The sequence below is a fragment of the Poeciliopsis prolifica genome, unplaced genomic scaffold (genome assembly GCF_027474105.1).
Source record: "Poeciliopsis prolifica strain line A6 unplaced genomic scaffold, Auburn_PproV2 SCAFFOLD052, whole genome shotgun sequence".
Taxonomy (NCBI): Eukaryota; Metazoa; Chordata; class Actinopteri; order Cyprinodontiformes; family Poeciliidae; genus Poeciliopsis; species Poeciliopsis prolifica.
In genome coordinates this window covers 3659860-3680945 of record NW_026562427.1, presented here as the reverse complement: position 1 = coordinate 3680945, position 21086 = coordinate 3659860, and the positions used below count along the sequence as shown (strand labels likewise).

The 21086-nt window shown below is 36.4% G+C and overlaps 1 protein-coding gene across 1 annotated transcript in view; it reads left to right on the top strand.

The window, feature by feature from the left end:
- csmd2 (CUB and Sushi multiple domains 2) overlaps nucleotides 1–21086 on the top strand; it is a 222725-nt gene that overhangs the window by 106299 nt on the left and 95340 nt on the right. The window contains exons 6-12 of the mRNA XM_055058804.1: nucleotides 1552–1664; nucleotides 3612–3689; nucleotides 7909–7996; nucleotides 8511–8635; nucleotides 11998–12119; nucleotides 15054–15157; nucleotides 16941–17053. Coding sequence (XP_054914779.1) covers nucleotides 1552–1664; nucleotides 3612–3689; nucleotides 7909–7996; nucleotides 8511–8635; nucleotides 11998–12119; nucleotides 15054–15157; nucleotides 16941–17053 — 743 coding nt within the window. The remainder of the gene's footprint in view (nucleotides 1–1551; nucleotides 1665–3611; nucleotides 3690–7908; nucleotides 7997–8510; nucleotides 8636–11997; nucleotides 12120–15053; nucleotides 15158–16940; nucleotides 17054–21086) is intronic.

Here is a 21086-nt window from a genome sequence, read left to right as displayed (position 1 = left end):
CTTTATTGAACAGAAGCTGTGTTTGTGCACTTTTTTGTAACAAGGCCTTCATTTAGAAGTCTTCACTGTGAGCGGATGCACTCAGACCCACCTGCTGCCAATATTTAATAAGCTCTACAGTGTTTAGAGCAAGTCCTATAGTTCACTCCTCAAGAGGAGACATGCCTGTAGCTTTGAGGACTCTCTCGGTTGTCCTTAACCCTTTTTCACCTTGAAATTACTAATAAGAAAGACATTTTTTTTTTCAAATGATGGAACAATTTATTTCCAGCATGTTTGAAACATAAAGCACTCCTAGTAAGAAAATATTTAATGGCATAAGATGAATCCGACCTGTGTGCTTTTCTTTGCATTGTTTGGTTTTGTTTGTTTGTTTGTTTGTTTTCACCTGGGGCCATCTGTCACTTTTTGACGAAAAATCTGTTCTGAGAAAAGTGGGTCGTCACATTTCTATTTAACAAACTGAGCACATGTACACGAAGAGTGAGTTATTTCAACAATCTCAAGTGTTATATATTCCTCCCATGGTTACCATTCTGGCATCAATGAAAAATCTAACATCTTATACTGCAAGTATTCAATGTAACCTTGGTTAACATGGGCACCCACTAGTGTAAGCAAATAATACAGTTAAAAGAATGTTTCTTACAAGATGTCCTCTCTAGTTGTATAGATGAATAGTTAAATAAGTTAAATAAGATCAAGAAAAATGTAATTTGCACATCGAGACAAATGCATCTCAATTTTTTTCTGTGAACACAAAATATGTGTTCACAGAAAAATGTGGCTGCATGCTTGTTTTTTCTGCATTTTAAGATAAAACGTGATGTGTCTCCAAATGACTTTGGCTCCAACAACAGAACAAGGGCATGATGTGCAAAATAATTCATTAAAATACAGATGAAGAGGCAGTTTAAGTGTAAAATTCACCATTGCTTCTCCAAAGCAATTAAATAAATTGTTTTTTTTTCTTCAAAAGTCGGTAGTGGTTTGCCTTAGTTCTTTTTAATGTTGGGATCGTAACTTGATTAAAAGTTGCTAATGTTACATTTCCTCTTAAGCACCAAAACATTCACTTTGATAGCTCTTCTAGGAGTACCCCATTACCACCTCTTAAGTTGTGGATGCATTCATTTTCAAGTTTTTGTGTAATTAAGAAAAACAAACAAGGCAATCACTAGGGAAAACTGGCAGTTTCTGCCAAGTGCTATGAGATATTGGGTGTCATTAGGCTTGATTTTATGCAAAACATAATGGATTACATAAATGCCATATGCCACTAAAGCAAAGCACAAGCATCCCCAGTGTCAAGTAGTAGAAGATTGAATGGAAAATAATACATAACATATTGAGCAAGAGAAGCTTGTTAGATTTGTCTGAGTGTCTGAGCTCAGGTAGGATGTATTGATAGACACACGGGGAACTTTGATTCATATCTTCAATTTACCATTTAATTTATGTAGGAAGACGATGACGGTGTTGCTGTAACCTGATAATTGTGGTTAACAGACTTCTTGATGATTTTCTGCGTCTCTGTTTTTCATTTTGCAGGTTTACTGGTCCCAACCTTCCCTCGCCTATCATCAGCAGCAAGAACTGGCTTCGACTTCACTTTACGTCAGACGGCAACCACAGGTTGAGAGGTTTCAGCGCCCAGTACCAGGGTAAGACAAAGAGATGCATTAACAGAACATCAAAAAGTATTATGGACATATTGGTAACTGCGTGTACTGTGCTCACCTTCGTTATAACTTTTTTAATATTATACATAGATGCACAAAATTTTACTATCTGATTTCCAACTTTTGTTAAAACCAAAAATACTAATTCTGACTCAAGTTGTCAGAATTTTAGTCATGACCTTTAACCTTATTTCTGGTTTAGTAAATGTTTATCAAAGGGTTAACGGTAAAAATATTTCACATTTTGATTAGAAGTTTAAAAAAATAAACATAAGTTTATTGGATAAATCTACAAATAGCATAACTAGGGTTAGTGACAACTTTGCTGGGTAATGTCTGTAAAATGGTTTTCTCGTTCACGTGGAACTGTTGCCGATTTACCAATTCTGAGCATTTTTAGGTAGAAGAAGAAGCAAAGCACGTTTTCTGTATTGGCAGAGGACTCAACATTGCTCTGAAAAGATGGCAAGATCCTCACTTCTGAGCCAATTACTTTTGTGCAGAAACACCCAAACACGCACACATGCAGAATCGACACGCACAAACACACACACACACACACACACACACACACCCGCTAAACCTTTCTTTTGCAACGGGCATCCATTTTCTTCCTCATAACTGTTAGCAGCACAGGGGGCACCTCTAAGAGGGGATGAGCTCTGAAAAAGGATTAGATCTTCTACGAAAATGGTCATATGTGAGGATTTTACCTCCAGCCATCCACCGGCAAGATAATTGGAAGCGGGGGGAGTACTGTGAAAATTACAAAATAAAAAAGGAGAAATGCCCAGAATGTAAAATATAATCTTATTCAATTGCAGGTTCGGTGTTTGATAAATGTTGACCAAGATCAGATTCTAACAGAGAACTGATAGGAGATTCTTTTAATTTACCCATGGTGTGCTTAGAAAGTAGAAGAAGAAAAAGAAAAACAGGATTTAACAATTCAATGATTTATAAGCGGCTATATTTATATCATAAAACTTCTTTCAAACTACCTTGTTCTTCAAATCCATTCTTTAATCATCTGAACACCGAAATCAGCTTGATCGCAAGATTCATTTTTATGTGTCAATAACGATGTCAGAAAGCTGGCACATTGCTTTAGAACCAGAATTTGTTGTCAGTTTAGACACCAAATACAAGGAACAAGCTGTTTTTATTTTATTTATTTGTTTCGTTAAGAGAGCACATTGTTTTAATTGTTTTTCTTTTGTCACAACCATCTTAAAAATACTTTTTGACTCATTTATCTTTGAACAAGGAAAACCCCAAATACAAAACAGAACAAAGGTTGTCATTTCAAAAAATAATCCTTAATTCCACTGTCACAAAGAGACAAAACAGTTTATTTGGGTCCTTGATAATGCAGAAGATATATATATATATATATATATATATATATATATATATATATATATATATATATATATATATTTTTTTTTTTTTAAACTGAGGAATAAATGTTAGCTTTTTATACCATCATGACTTCGCTTTAATTCTCTCTGCTGCCAACACAAGGCTCCACTACTTAAACCACATCCTTTGTTTGTACAGTTCCTTCATTAATCATATTATCTGAATAAAAATGTTTTCCTCAAGGACTCCACAGGAATGAAGACGTTTCAGATTGTTGAGATTTCTTCCTCAGTCTAAATTCTTTATTCTTATAAATCAAAATAAACAACACCATCATTCTAAACATAAACCTTTTTACTATTTTGCACATTTTGACAATGATCCAGCTGCTTAGCTGCTTAATAAATTACTTTCCCCAAATCGATGTAAACATAGCTCAGTGGGTAGTGCTATAATCAGCAGCATGGAAGTTATGTGCTGCAGTCATTAAGCTCCTAGATGACTATACTGGTGTCATTATAAACTCCTCTTTTTATGCTTTGTGTCTGTGCTGTGTTTTGTCAACAGTGAAAAAGATGACTGAACTCAAATCTAGAGGTGTGAAGATGTTGCCAAGCAAAGACAACCACCATAAAATATCAGTGTGTAAGTTATAAGTCTTACTTTTTATATTTTGAAATAATTTAATCTGACTGTATTTCTATCACAGTTGTCCTCCATCCACGTGGATGTGAGCTCTTTCTCAAGGCAATCTTTCTACCCAGATCTTTGTTTATTCATTTATTTTTTTATTTTTTTTTTTACCTTCGATGCCCAGTGTCGTGGTCCACTTCATCAAAATGAATCAAAATCAACGATTTTAGAAAAATCATAGTTTGCTTCACTGATCTGTACAAGAGTTTCGCTGCACATTTGCACCTCCCGGAACAAAACGTACTTATGTACGTATTTGTCAGCTGTTCTATATATATAGGTTTGCCATGGCAATACTGTTTTATTCTCAGCACTTATACTGTAACTTTGACAGATCTTGATTAATGGAAGTTAACTTAGGATTTCAGAGTTTTTGCCTCACCCAACACATGGAGAAGGGTGGCAGCATTGACATTGCTTTAGATGAGTGAAATAAAGCTAAAAGTATATATATATATAATTTATTCTCATGACTATTGACATTGTAGATTCACACTGAAGGCATCAAACTATGAATTAACACATGTTGAAATATGTACTAAACAAAAAAGTGTAAAACAACTGAAAATATGTCTTATATTGTAGTTTCTTCAAAGTCGCAACCTTTTGCTGTGATTACTGCATTCTCTTGATGAGCTTCAAGAGTTTGTCACCTGGAATGGTTTTTCACTTCATAGGTGTGCCCTGTCAGGTTAATAAGTGGTTTTATTGCCTTATAAATAGTCATGAAAATAAAGAAAACCCATTGAATGAGAAGGTTGTGTCCAAACTTTTTGTCTGTACTGTATATATCACACTATGATCCATCCTAGTTTAACCCTTAGGATGGATCATAACATCATCCGAGTGCTTGCATATTTTAAGCTAATTAGTGGAGCTATCTGCTTGAGTAACCAGCTTATTGCCACTTTACCACCTGCTTCGTAACAAATCTGCATGCAAAGCTTAATTTTCGAGTAACATTATGGTAATGAGAGCAATAGCTGTTGCTCCTTTCTTTTCCATACCATGACTGTTTTTTCACAGCCAGAAATATTTCCAAAAGCCAAATTTTGCTTCCGTTTGAGCAAGAAAAAAAGTGTCACTCATCCAGCTGACAGACAGTGCGCAGCGATAGGTAGAAGAACGGGGTAATAAGATGCTGTGGATGCCTTTCACTTTGGTGCTTTTTCTGGCATCTCAATAGCAAAAGCTTAACCTGTAGCATGGATCTGATATAAAATGTTAGCAGATTGAAAACTGTGGCTGTAATGCGAATAACCAGCTCATGTTTGATCTTTTTATAGGTTGGTTGCCATTTGCAATTTTGATTCAAATCTTTGCCAAATGTTGGATTTGACAAAGATCAATTCATATGTTCAATGTAAGTTGATAAGAAAGCATTAAAATGGAAAAACGTCGCCACAAAATATTTTGTTGCTCTTAAAATAGATTCAAGTGCCTGGAATTCGATCACTACAAAGTCAAAAGTTTTTGTCTTTGCTCCTTATTCTTTTAAAGTACCCATTATGCATCAAAGTCAGTTAAAAACAGTGATGATGTTTAAATACACACTCGTACCTGTGAAAAGACAGCAATAATTGTCTCCGTTGCTATTTTTACACCTCTCTTGTCCTCTCAGTTTAGCATTAATTTCATTCAGCAATATCTAAACATGTGAACAGTAACAGACTGAGAGGACTAGGTCATCCACAACTACACAAAGTTGCAAGCTGAAAATACTAGAAGATGTCTCTTTGGACACTTCTGTCTGGAAAGCTCCTTTTGTTGTGTTGATTTTTATTTTCTCCAGTTGCTACTGTAAAACTCAGATTTTATTTTTTTATGTATACTGTTTGTATATTTTGATATTTTATCATCATATCTACCGATTTACAATGCAGGAGGTATTTTTTTTACCAATAAATTACACTTTTATTTTTTTTTATGGGATACATTTGCAGACATGTAAATTCGTGACTGTTTGCGAATCATAATTAGTGCCTGTGGGAGTATCCAGTAGAACAGGTGAAACCCCAAATTTGTGCTAATCTTCAAACACAGGTGCAAGCAGCTCATTACTTTAATAGGCCAAGAGGTGTAGAAGGAACAGGCCAAATCAGAGCAGATCCCGAACAGCAGCGTGTGATTTAATGACACTGAGCTTCCCTCATATAAACTCAATTACCTTGTGAGGCATTCCAGATATCCTCATTGGCTCAAATAAAATTAAAAGAAAAAGAGTACTTCTACTGTATATCAAATAGAAGACTGTACGTTGATGATCTCAAAGCAATCTCTTTAAATTGTGAGCAAGTTCTTTAATGGATAAACTGAGTCAATCAGTACTGTAATAGTCTCAGTGAAGAATATGAAGACATGTGAAGAAGTGGTAGTTTTGTTTCAGGTAGCATTAATGGATGCTTCCTTCTGTAAAGTAATAATGTCACTTAAAAGTTGCAATGATAGTCATTTGACTTTTTTCACACATACATCCTATACGTCCAAATGTATTGGGAATCGGCAAAATGATTAAATTCAAGGGTTTCAGTCACATCCATGACGACAGGCCTGTGCAGTCAAACCTTAAAGCATGGAGACTGCGTCTATAGATATTTGTCGCTTTCATATTCCCAACATTGGATGAACGTGTCGAGGATGGAGCCCTCCTGTTTCAACATGACTGCACAGCAGTTCACAAAGCGAGGCTCACGAAGGCGAGGATGCACAAGTCTGCTGTGGAGGAACACGACTGACCTCTACTAGACGGACCAAACGTTTGGGATGAGTTGAAGCAGAGCCTGGAAGCCAAGCCTTCTTGTTTGACATCAACCTCAAAAATGTGCTCCTGAAAAAATGGGGGGACGGCGAGGTGGAAAGAAATCCAATAAACATAATCCTAAACCTTATGAAAAGCCTTCCAGGAAACGCTGAAGCTGGTATAGCAGCAAAATGGGTAGGCTGAAGTCATATTAAAGCCTTTGGATTAAAACTGGGATGTCACTCAAGTGTGTGTGTGTCTGTGAAGACAGGTGAACAAATATTCTTTTGCATTTTGTATTGATATTTTTTTATTGCTAAATAATGCTGCTTTTGGCTGTAAATTGTACAGCACAAAGTTTAGAAGCCCATCTTTAATTCTTTTGAAAAAAAAAAAACATCAATACTAATTCAACAAAAGCACATACAAGATTCAGTAATTTAGTGCTGCTATTCTGTGAAAAATTAAACAAAAGGAGTCACATAATTGCACTAAGAGGGACATTACTGAAGGCACAGCACCTTTGTAAATATGCAGTTAGATCTATCAGGATCTAGTATATTTACAAATCCAGCCTTCAAGCTTTAATTATTGTCTTTTTTCTTTAAATGCGCTGTAATAGTTCACAATTATGTTCTTTTAAAAATTCTCAAAATGTGTTTTTTTTTTCTCCCCAGAAAAGCTTGAAGTAAATTCAATAAACAGCTTTCTTCCAGCTTTATTTATTCAGAGTTTATTACATATTTTAGCACTGGGAAGCTCTGCTGACACTGCCGAGCCTTGTTTTGAATTTATAGCAGTCTCGCATTAGTCTGCGACTCCGGCCAGAGAGCAGGTGTCCCATTGATTGGACCCTGCAGAACTCTGACCCCTGGCAGTCAGTCAGGGCTTACCCACTTTGCCAAGTTTACCTGACCCCTCTTGACACTGAAACTTCACTGTTTTGCCCTCAATGACATGATTAAACAGAGATTTAGAGATTGTGGTTGAAGAAACATTTTTTTTTTGAAGAAACTTGTCTGTAGATAGATAAGCAATTATCGAGATGTTTGATTTGATTTCTTTCCCAGTTTTTTTAAAATACATAAATACATAAAACTTCTACATTTTAATCACAAAGAAAGTGAACCTATACTGGCAAAAGAAATAAAAAAACATAGTGGACAAACAAAACAGAAGATGCATGTATAAAAACTTGAATTCTAAAATGCAAACCATAAAAATAAAAAAAACAAAAAACTGACATTCATTTAATCACATTTACCTTATGGAGAATATTTTTTTAGTGGTTAAGCATTTAGTGTAAAACGAACCATGCATTCTGCAGTATGTTATTTTTGTAACATTTGGCACAGGATTTAAGGAAAATAAATACTTTGTCCTTGACCTGCTGAACAATCAATACTTTTTTTGTTTGTTCTCTGTCAATAGTGTCTCAAATGGGTGTAGCTCAAGGACACAACATGTGTCCAGATCCTGGGATTCCGGATCGGGGAAAAAGAAAAGGCTCTGACTTCAGGTAAACAAGAGGAACACTAACAGCATCAGATAATTTAGTTTTGCCTTTCATTTAAATTAATATGGCTGAAACAAGAAAGAAGCAACATTTCTTTTGATAGCTCATCTGGCTTTGCAACCTCCTGGTGTTTATTTAAAAATGTGCTCCAGTGCCAGACATTTCCTCATGAGAAGCAAACCAAATGACTCAAATGTGTATGCAGATTCAGGTCCCCTCCTATTTTAGCCACAGCACAGCAATAGCTTCCCTCTGGGAGACAGTAATATTGCCTTAGGGGCAATGAAGCCTTGTTTCCTGTTAAAGCAACTGTCTGTATCAGTGGTCACCTGTAACGGAGACAAATGGGCATCATCTGTATCCAGTATTTGTGTCATTTTGTTTTTAAATCAAAGCCAGTAGGGCTAAGAAAATATACATACATACTTTTTTTTTTTTTTTGTATTATCAGTAAATATGTTTTCCTGGTTCTCCAACATTTTAGCTCATTTATTTTCTGTGCTTTCGCTGACTGCAGGCGAGGAGCGACAGTGCATTTCTCCTGCGATGAGGGTTACGAGCTGCAAGGCTCAAAGAGCATCAGCTGCCTCCGAGTGACAGACAGCTATGTGGGCTGGAGTGATGACCGGCCCATCTGCAGAGGTAAGCTTTGACATGTCGTGTCTATGCACGTATGTAATGCAAGCGGGCTGAATTTGACCTCTATTCATTCTTCTGCACCGAGGTGCTCAGCCCGTGTTTGCTTATAAGGCTGCTGTTATTTTGTGTGGGACTGTAGTACACTTCCTTTTCTTCTCTCTATGGAGTTCTCACAAGTTTATGAGTGGCCCGACTTTGACCTTTTCTCAGCATTATTCTGCTTCTGTTGTTTAGCCATGCATGCATTGTCCATGCCCATCAATCATGTCGTTTCTCCTTATAACCTTTTGGTAATAGACGATTTATTGAAATTTTGAGCTTTTTGACATCTGTGCAGTTTTTAAGTATCTGGTGTTGAGTGCATTCTTTCTAAAACAGTATTATGGATTCATCAATAGATTGCTTTACCGTAATGGTAAACTCGGTAGCTCAAAAGACATTCCGGAGTGTTCCTGCACAGTCAGAAAAAAGATGGCATTTGATTTAAAAAATAAAAAAAAGAAGAAATTTTCAGGCACGGAGAAAGAAAATAGAATCTGCAAAGTTATTTATATTTCATTCTTTCTCTAACTTGAGGTAGAGATTTCTGTTCTCTACTTTAAGGGTTTGAGAACTCTAATAAAACTTTAACAGGTAGTTTAATAAAAAAAATAATAAATGAAATAAAACAGCTCACTATATTAGGATGTTCAAAGAATTATAAATTGCTGATTAGATGTGAAAGTGAACCATTTCTCTACAGAGCAGGCAAACAGATTTAATGGAGAAAGATAATTGAATGATAAGCTGTCAAACAAAATAGTTTATAGCTACTTACTCACTAAATGAATTTGAGTTTAAATCCTTAGAAGCAAAATTATTAGGAAACTTATGATGTCCCAAAAAAAAAAAATCCCAGAAAATCAAAAAGCATTTTATGGCAATCGCAATAATTTAGCAAAAGTTTTATTTCTATATTTTTGTCAACAACAGCGATGGTTTTTGCTTTGACTGCGAGAGCTGTCACTGATTTTCTAAGTTTGGTACAACTGGTCTACACTGGAGTATCCACTAAACAAATTTGACTTCTTAGAAGGGCTGTTGGAAATGTGGTGCTAATTAGGTTTGGTTCCATCTGCAGTCTTGTCACCTGCATTTCAGACGATACGTTTGTGACATAGTGAAGCATAACATCTTGTACTGACAGTTTTCTACCAACAACATCCATAATGTGGGTGAGATTTGTCCTGACAAATGTCTTCTTTCAGCAATCAGCAATCCATTATGAACCCTTTCATGCTGCGCCTTTAATCAGACTCACAATGCTTAGATAAAGATGAAACATTCTCAGGGAGCAATTAGAGTATCTTAAATTAGCATCAGTCATCATTACATTTAATTCGGCTATCATTAACACTTTGGGATAAAGTATTTACAAATTGATTTCTTGGCATAAGGTCCATATTTCCAATTTCAATTATATGTTATTTAGCTCTTCAATCTTACTTATTTTCTTCCCTACCAACAGACCCCTGCTAAAGGTGTATAGGACCAAAAAAACAAAGAAGCAAATAACAAGCTTAACTTTCTTGCTATACATTTTTAAACCAGTTCTAATTATCAACAGTATTTGCAGTTGCATGATTTGCTCCTAAATTTGCCAGGTAGATTTAGATGTAAACAGGTTCACATTGGTGATATGAGGATTTTGCATTCAAGTAATTTGTGGTTCTTTAACACCCTAAAGACTTCTTTCAAACAATTTATCAAACTTGTGTTTTAAAGCTCAGGTATTTCCAAATAATGCGTATGTGACATACAGGCAGAGGACTTCCTAAAGTCTTGTTTTTAATTAAATGTTGTTGTTTTTTTAACTGTTCCACCATGCTGATGCCCTCGGCTCTCCCTAAGAAAAGTCACCTTGTGTCTTTTTAAGCCTGATTTGCTAATTCCTCACCTCACTGCGAATATTTAAAGGGAGACTTATACTGTTTCCTTTCCCTGTTGATTAGGTTACATTTTAAATATAGACAGGTGGAATAAGGTCATTAAAAACTTTTTACTGACTTTCCATGAGTTGAGTGGATCTTGATTTCCAAGCAATCTGCTTCCTTTGTTATGAAGTTATAATCAAGGTTTATGTAATGTTCACAGAGAAATATGTTTAGTGCATAGTGGCTACCACATTGTATTAAAGTGATGTTTGGTGTTAGTCTTGTGCCAAACATTTTGCATGTTGGCTAAAATGTTTTGTCATAGGTTTGCTCTGTTCCCTAAATGACTTGTTGCAAACTCCAAGTAGAAGTTCTGATAATTTTCTTAACAATAAGTTTTTTTCTTCTCACTTTTTCATTAAAGCCAGACAAGAGGTCAGACAAGAGCAGCCATGTGGCAAAGGCTCATCTGATTAGGACAGACTTTTTAGATTTTCTTAATTATAACTTCAAAAAGGACTTCCACTTTGTACTTTTGCGACTTTCTATTGTTTATCACATGAAATCTTAGTAAAATATATTGGAATTTCTGATTTTTTGTTGACATAAAGCACTTCTTCCTGCCTTGTTGCTGAAATGTGCTGCACAAATAAACTTAATTCATTGTTACTTTGAAAAAAGGGAAAGAGAGAAAATGAAGTAGTAAAGGGGAAGACAACAGTCCAACATTCATTGGTTACAGCACTAACTATTCGTTGGTTAGTGCTGACTAGCACTAGTCAGACTCCACATCTTTGAAAGTGCATGACATTTGAAATAGATCATTTTATTACTAAGAAAGGCATTGTTTTTAATTAGAATATTATTAAAAAGAACGTTTATTGAAGTAACTCAATTCACTAAGTGAAAATATTTATATAGATTAATAACTCTTGTCTTCAAGCCTTTACTCAGTTAATTGACAGCTTAACAGCAATACATTTCCAGATAAAATAAAATTAGTCCAGCAAAAACATAACTTTCAATACAGAAATGTGGGCTTAATAGAAGTATGTCTTAGCACCTGGATCAAGGTTCCTTTCAAAAGGTTTTATAAACTGACAGGCAAGTCTGATTGAAATGCATATTCCAATTTATTGAGAGTGCAAGTCAATAGGCATAATCAGTTACACAGTCTAAGAGCTAGAGCAACTTTGGTGATTAATTAGTTTTTTTTAATACAGTGTTGAAAGTAGATCCTCTAGAAAATGCAATCAGTAATGTCTTAAATATAAACATGCAATCCAATCCTACACAGATGTGCAGAAATACAGTTTGTCTATAGGAGGATGTCTGACGTTTTTGTCATTTTGGGCAGTGACAATATGAAACACCACCATTTCTGTGATTACACTGTGTGTCTGAACTGGTCTTTAACAAAACATTCGCCTCTTTGTGTCCGTTGTCTTGTAGCGCCAATGTGCGGCGGTCAGCTAAAAGGACCCAGTGGTGTCATCACGTCTCCTAATTATCCCGTTCAGTACGACAACAATGCCAACTGCACTTGGATCATCACAGCAACTGACACGTCTAAGGTACTTCTCACGTCACATGAGATCCGAGTTGAAACCGGTTTGGATTTTCAATTGACTTTTGATTGTTTTCTGTGAAAATGTTAACGTGTGTGAAGCTGTGAAATTCAGCTTACCTGTTTGAAAAGAGGATGCAGCGTTCTGCTGCGCAAGACTCCTTGTGGGGTTTTGACAATCGGTACAGGAAACTTCAGGGGCTTTTCAGCACGCCGAGTGATAGACTGAAACGTAAGATACAAAGAAATTAAACGAGAGAAAATGACTGGATGTGCCCCAACAAAAGCCATAAGCAGGTTGTTAGAATTACCTGTGGTGGCACAAAGAGGGTGAACTGGACAGCAGAATAATGGTTTTTAAGAGCATGCTTAGAAACCATGCTCTCACAGCATTGACTTTGGAGTTGTGTTCAAGGCCATTCAGCTGCTCTTCTGCCAAATACCCCTCTCTAAAACCGAGCAACGTAGTTGTACAAATTGCTTTTTGTCCCTTTCTTCTTTTTTACTGCAACGAGTGAAAGCAGCTTTGTGAACAGAGATAAAGCAGGAATGCAAGTCAGAAACAATATATGTCCACCGATGCCTAACCTTTGTTTGCAACCATGGAAACGCACTCTGTATACCCGAAAGGCTGCACCCGGAAACATAACCTGGTATTTTAGGCAACATCTTTGGTTCGGATGAAGATGGAATGAGGCTGTTGTTTCTGTTTACAGATGTAATGAGCTTCTATTTCTGTCCATCTCCACAGACCCAGCCAGAGGAGGTGTTAGCTGAGGTTCTGCAGAGGGAGCAGAATAGGACATGACAATGATTCCTCTAGGCCTAAATTCAGTTTCAAGACACCGAAACAAATGCGGGTTGTGGTCAGTTCTATTGAAGGTGCAGAGAGTTTATTTTTGAAGTCTTTCAGGTATTAAAGCATCAATATCAAGGACTCTGGTTTTTTATTCCAAAACTAATTGAATGATAAGTGTAGCATTGAAGATTTTCTGCAATGTAAAGTACAGACTGTAAAGTAGAGACTTGTTATTTAACAAGCTACTAATATGGAGTTATTGTATTGGTATCAAAGCATTAATCCAGTATGAATCTAAATTTACAGTGAAGTTGACAAAGGTGTTTGGCTTCGAGCAGTTCAACTCTAAGAATATTTTGTTAGAATTTTTGAACAGCTTGTATCTGCATTAACACTGTCCTCCTTGGACTTTACAGAACTTACCAAAAATATTCATACCCCACAACATTTATCATGTCAGGGCATCGCATATCCATTAAAATTGTATGTGTTAAACCAACAGTGCAAAATTCTAAAGTGGAAGAAAAAGGAAATGTTTTTCTTTTCAAAATACTGTACACCCAAAAATCTGACAAGCATACATGTATTATAGATTCAACTTTTAAATCACATTAATTTGTCAGACCTAAATCTTTTTAAGAATCTGTGGCAGGACATTTTCTTTCACTTGAAACGTTTCACTTCTTTAGGCTGAACTGTCACGTTAAAACCCAATAAAACACACTAGAGCTTGAATTATTAAAGTGGCAAAGTGTGTAAAAATTGAAGGGATATGAATACCTCTAAAAGAGACTCTATTTTCGAAATATTTGGCGTTTTTGTTGAGTAATACTCTCAAGGATTTGTCCTGACAACATGGAGGTTCACAGAATAAAAAAAACATACGGCAGTAAACAGTATTTCAAATTTACGCTTGTTATTGATCCCTTTCAACTGCATAGAGGTATTTCCCATAATAGACTCACGGTGTGGTTGCAAAGATTCTTTTTTTGTTGTTGTTGTTTGTTCCCCCCCTTTGCTTTTTTTTCTCTCCCCTTAACTTAACTTGTTGGCTGACAGACTGGAGAAGAGTTTGTAGTATGAAACTCTATTTATCGAGCGATCTGACCTATTTTGGAACACATCATCAATCTTTTCTCTCCACCTTGGCAATTTTCATTAGGCACAAGGTTTAACATAGTACAGAATGCAATTTGCATTTATATAAGCTTTTTCATTAGTCCTTGCTCTCTCAGCCTTCTGAAAATATTAGGAGTTTGTCAGAAATCAGTGGCACCCAATTTAGGCTAAGAGACAAAATATTGTTCTGTTTTTTGGTGATATCGTACCTATTACCTCTGCTATTCTGTCTGTCATCACTGGCTTTCTTCGTTGGTTAATTAATGTGTTCATTTGTGCTTATCAGAGATGCATTTTAGGACTGAGTTGTTTTTTTATGCTTCAATATCGACCGCATAATATAGAAATATTTCTGTTTTTGTATCTTGTTATAAAATGTTCTGTGTCTTGCAAACCCAGTTGCAAGTCATGTCTGTATTTTATAGAGATTTTATGTGATAACCAATAACAACAACAAAAGAGTGGAGTTTTTAAAGAAATGTTCAGTGGTTATGTTATATGTAGGAAATATTCTACAAAGTGTGTTCAGTCAGTAAATGCTGCTCTAAGTCATTTTACGTCTGGTAAAATGGGCCCAAAAACTGATTGACTACTTCCTGCTTTAAATTTGGAAGAATTTGGATGAGACATCAGATGTTTGATTAGTGGGTGAGGATTAATATATAAAATGAGAAGTAGAAAAGCATACCTAAGGAATTATGTGTAGTTTTAATGCCAAAATCTTAATCTGTACAAACCAAACCAGGGCCATAGGTTCAAAGAAAGTTGATAGAAACTGTCCAAAAAAGAAGGAAAATTGGTAAGGCAAAGTAGAACTTGATATGCAGGTTGCGCAGCTGCATCATAGGTGTCCACTGAAATGTGTCTGAAAAATATTCAAATGAGACTCTTGAATGATGGATTGATGGACGGGGGCATCGGGAATCACAGATGGAAGGAGGTCTCTTCTCTGCGCCTGATCTCGAGATCATTCAAGCATCTGTCAGTTATGCCTCTCTGGGCGATATCTCTGCTGTTGTCTAGGTGATCAAGCTGACATTTGAGGATTTTGACCTGGAGAGAGGTTACGACACCTTGACGGTGGGAGACGGCGAGCTCGTGGGGGACCAGAAGACCATTTTCCACGTGTGAGTGCCTCCTTCTTTGACCTTCGTCTTTCTTGCCTTTAATTTTTTTCCTTTGTTTTCATTTTTGCTCTTTGGGACACGAGTCATTTCTGTTCTGCCAGATGTCTTTTTGTCTTTCCTCATCTTTGTTCTGTGTCGTAGCACTTGCTATTAGTTTTCCTCTCTGCCTCCTCACGCCCAGCAAGAGCCCACTTTCTTCCTTTGCCCCTAGCACTTGTCTCTCATTGGCACAGTCTCTCTTTTATTTCATCAGCACCTGGTGCAGTGGGGTATTAAACATAGATGCCGCACAACATTGTCAATCAGAACTCTTTCCAGTGCTGAAAAACAGTGCAACAATAAAGTGGTGTGGCATTCACACGAGCAGATGTTCTCTTCACAGGATGTTATTATTAATTGTGCGGAACTTTACCACCTTAATAAATTTTTTATAGATCACTTTATATTTGAGGCTGCCTGATTGTTAGAAGTGAGCAGGAAAGTCGATAAATGTTGCAAATGTGTGAATGGCTTCTGCAGTTTAATATTGTTCTCTATGCTGGCAAACAGTTAAACAACAACAAAAAAAAAGCGAGGATAGAAATCCGTTCTTGTGAAGATTTTTGCTCATTCAAACAACATTTTCTCAGGTTAGTCATCTTTGCACACAAGTAAAATGTGAGTAAGAGTAACTGTTTTTAGCCTCCAAATTATTTGAAGATTTCTTTTTTTTTCTTGCAAACTCATTGTGGATATGAGATTTTTACACACAGTCTCACAGAATCTCACCTTAGAAAATCCAAACTGTTCCTTTAAGAATGTCAAAATGAAGAATAATGGAGTAGCAGTATTAGCAGAATTAGATTTATTTATTTATTTTTATCTCTGTGCAGTTTTATGGGTCAAGTCGTGCAACATGGACGTTTATTCCATTCATCTTTAGTTCCTGAAATACAAAACTGAAAAAGTAAAAGGAACAACTAAATATTTTATCCCAGCTCCACTCACAATGCTGACAACCCTCCCCCTCTCCCCGTGTAAAAAAAATATAATGTTTTAAAAGGATACAAATGACACACAAAAACAACTTTGCCAGACACAACCACTCATTTCTCTATTCTCTGTATTCCACCATTAAAATTAGAGCCGTTAATCACTTACTCTGCAGCTATACGCTTCCTAATTAGAGTTGGGTGAAATTACTATTCAAATAGGATTAAATTACTACTGTGACATTGACTGATCTTGCCTTCATTTTCCACTGGTCTCCAGCTGTTTTGCATGAAGGCTTTGAAATTTCTCAGGTTGGAGTTTCTCATTGGAGCTTTAGAGTTCAGTAGTTTTGTACGTAACCCAGGCTTTAATATTCCCCTTCGGGAGTTGAAAGAATACAGAAACACTTAGTCCTTGAGCTATTAACGTGACAACAATTTGGTAATAAAATAACCATTCCTCCATGCAGTCTGCAGCTTGCACGGTGGAGCAGTGGATAGCGCCGTACGAGAGTTGTGGGTTCGAATCCCAGCCCGGTGTCCTTCTAATTGGAGTTTGCATGAGTTTGTTTTCTCAAAAGAAGAAAAAAAAGAAGGATCACTTAGATTATTTGTTCTCTCTAAATAGTTTTTTGGATATGAATGTATACGTGCAAAGTTATTCTGCCCTTGTGTTGCTCTGTGATGATGAACAGGTGTAGATGATGAATGGATGGATAGCTTTCACAAAATAAAGACTGATCTGATGTATTATTCCATCTAAACTGTGCATTTGACCTAACCAAGCAAAATGTGTGTTAATCATTTTGCAGCTTGTCTGGTACGACAACGCCAGACCTGGTGGTGAGCACCAGTCACCAGATGTGGCTGAACTTCAAAACAGATGACACCAGTGGCTCCCTTGGATTTAAAGTGACTTTTGAGGGTAAGAATGGATATCAGTGTGATTGATTAGCAACATTAAATAATAAAAATGTGTTCAGATTAATTTTAAGACTTATTTGATGTGCCAGAAATTCTGCAGAATAGTTTTTTTTATGAACAAAATGTATTCATGAGCGTTAAAAATGGAATCTTCTGCAACTTGAAATTGACTTTCTTTACATATGTATTGTCCACTGTTAAGACTAAATACATTCAATGGAAAACTAATTGCATCCTACCTTTATCTACTGATTCTAGAAAGGCAGGACTTGTGACACTTTGCTGTGCTTAATATAAGACAGAACTGGTGTGAGACGTTTGTGAGGGTTGTCAGGAGAATCTATCCAATGTGAGAACTTTGTCCCAACAGCTAAAGCTTGAAAAATACTTGATCACAAATTTCTGATAAGGTGCTGCTGTGGGCGATCAAGAAAGCTCTTTATGAATAATCAAGTATACCTGTAGTTGTTTAAAGTTCTTGGTGAAGTTTTGAGTGACTAATGAAAGCAAATGAAAACTGCTACTTTTGAAAACACAAGGCCAAGGTGTGGGACGTAAATTGAAGCTTCAGTTCTCGTCGATACCTAGAAAGATTAGAAGACTTTAGCTGAAGGTTTATTCAGCAACTGTGATGCTTCAGAGGAGAACAAAATTACAGACGGTGCCACGTGACAGACATAAAAGGCCAAACACTATTAGTGTTGGGTTTTGTGATAAGGAAAAATAAAGAATGTATTTCGACAGACATCAGACACACCATCCAATGTCCAGTAACTCTCAGAAAAGAAAATATCTGCCATACTTTTCACACATAATACATGTATAAATATGCTGTGTACGGACTTAGTTTGAGTTCTTATGCTAATTTATGAAACCATCTGTGGGATACCTAACCAGCTCTGCTGGAGATTTGCAAATACTGAGAAGTAGTTCAAATAGGGCTCGACTTTGGAGCTATTTGAAGGAACTGTTTTTCTGAGAGAAGTTATTGTCTATACCTACTTTTCTTTCTCATGCATTGGCTGTTTTTCATGGAGAGAGACAGCTGAGTTAATCTGCATAACTAAAGCCTGTTTTGTCTTTCTTTCAATTTAACAAGCTTGATTGAGTTTAGGTCCCAAAACTTATTGAACAGAGAGAGACATTGGCTTTTGAAGCCTTTTTGCATAATAATAAAAGATTGTGGTAATTAAAGGCCTTTGATCTCCATTTGCCACATTCATAGAATATAATGATGGCTTAGGAGGACTTCAAACGCAACACAGGTCCAAGTGATCTCTTAAAACCTGACAGAAAATCTCTGTTGGGTTTAACACTCTTTGGCAATAATAAGTTATAAACTGATTTTTATTCATTGCTAGCATCAAGTTTAATGCATTGAACCTTAATGAGCTCAAACACAATCAGATGGCCTTTAATTCATTAGAAGTGATGTTTTTTTTTTTATTTATTAATTTATTTTTTTGCCCCAATGCTTAATTCCAGTGTTTTCAATCATAATTTCCATTATGTGTCTTGGCTGCATGATATAATAGAAATTAACATGTAAGCAGATGTGTATAAGCTTATGTCTGTTTTTGTAACCAGTGTTTGTTTGTGCGTACGTCTGTCGTACGTCAAGCCTTTTCCTCCGGTCCAAATGTTTGTATATTATCAGTAAAAACAACAGGAAAAGTGGAGCAGCATACTGAACAAAAGTGTAATTAAAACAATGAGTTCTGCCTAATGAAGGGGGAAGAAGCACTCTGGAACACTTCACCTCCTCGATAGGAGCAACCAAAATCTAATTAGCATTTTTCAATTACTTGTATGTTTAAGCCTGATCATCAGGTTTAGTTGCAAATACAGTCAAATCAGTGCACATACGTTAGCGTAGGTCACGCACCTTCAGCGCTGGCCTTCCTTCTGAAAATGTAATGCTTGCAAACGTGATTAGGTGTTGATGCAAGAAAGCAGGTCTCTCGGCGAGTCAGCCACTTCAAAAGTTTATGACGGAGTGACATGAATCAGCGGCATGTATTTATACCTTAAAGCAAATTTATGCTTTGCAGAAAAATGTATGACATTAGGGAAAAAATAATTTTGTCCTTTGTACGTTTTTAGCTAAACACCATCTATACTAATATTATGTTGTGCATCTGGTCAAATGTTTTATTCACAACGCTAGCTCCTGTATTAGCATTTCGACTACTGACAGCCTCTTAAATAGTGCGTGTTGACTTTATATTTGTTACAGCTGATTGAAACAGAAGTAGACTTTAAAGTGATCTGTTGGGTGAAGGATATAGTCCTAACATTTTTCATGGGCTTGATTATGGGCTCATTTTTCACTTAATTTATTCATTAGTAGAGCTACATTTAAAAACCACCTCAAACTAAAGTGTGTTCATGAACAAATTATGAATAAATCCAACAGAATGCTTTCAAAAGAGAAATGCCAACAATAAGACATCAGAAGCTAATAGAAGAAAAATGTTTTTAAAGCCAATAAGTAATGGAAAATAGAAAATGTAAAAATAGAAAAACAAACACACTCTGTCAGAGCAGAAAGCCCGTTTAAAGAAATCTACTTTAAGGGCTCATTAATTTGTAGAGCAGGAGTGCGATTCTGACTCCTGAGCAGCTTTTTATTTAAAATGGGAAGCTGTTCTAAGGTCTGCAACTCTTACTGAAACAAGGTTGAGGTGTTGTTGTTTAAAAGCGTTTTAAGTTACTGCATGAGTCTCTGAGCCATGCCATAAACCTTGACTAGCAGAGTTCCTTTGTTATGAATGGCCTTTGGAGATTGCAGTGTAGTTGCTGATGGAAGGTTGATTCAACAGATAAGAATTATATATATATATATATATATATATATATATATATATATATATATAATATATATATATATATATATATATATATATATATTGATCAAAGTGGGAAACACCCCCAAAGCTGGTAGAGAACACCAGAGCAAAGATTCTGTGGGACTTCCAGATCCAGACAGACAAAATGGTAATGGCGAACCAACCAGACATTGTCGTAGTGGATAAAAATCAGAGGAAAGCCGTTGTGGTAGATGTAGCAATACCAAGTGATTGCAACATCAGGAAAAAGGAGCACGAGAAACTGGAGAAATACCAGGGCCTCAGGGAAGAACTGGAGAGGGCCTGGAAGGTGAAGACCACAGTGGTGCCTGTGGTCATCGGGGCCCTCGGGGCAGTAACCCCCAAACTGGAGCAGTGGCTACAACAGATCCCAGGAACAACATCAGACATCTCAGTCCAGAAATGTGCAGTCCTTGGCACAGCCAAGATACTGCAGGACCCTCAAGCTCCAAGGCCTCTGGTAGAGGACCCGAGCTCAGAGGATAAGAACCACCCGCGGTGGGTGAGAAGGGAATTTTTTATTTTTATATATATATATATATATATATATATATATATATATATATATATATATATATATATATATATATATATATATCATTTTCATAATTTTTGAGTGCTGTTTAATTCTCTGTTTCATAGTAAATGTCTCATTTATATGTGCTCACAGACTTCAAAACGCTCATGTTTAATAGCTTGACCTTGCCTGGTGTTTCAGTTGTAAGGGCCTATATGGTAAGTGTACATCATCTTTATGCTAAAGTGCCTCTGTGTGTGACTTTTTTCTATCTACGTGGACTAATATTTCATATACTCTTAGCTTTGTTTGAGGTATATTTTCTTGTCAGACCTTACATCTTCCCTGAGGATCACTCAAAATTCACCCTTATCCTCGGCCCATGTAAAGACCGCTGTGTTGTCCCTGAAATGAGGCCATGTAAGGACAGCAATGCCTGCAAACAGCACCAAACACCACGTCTTCTAAATTATGATCATCATTAGGGCTGAGTATAAATCTATGGCAAGAATTGCCCCTGGTGCCGCTCAAAGTCATGTTATGCCCTGTTGTCTTTTTTACCTGGATGGATGAGCTTATCCACTCTCTGTTCAGACGCCTAAATAGGATGCCTCAGCAATTCTTTACACAATCTTCAACTTCGGGAG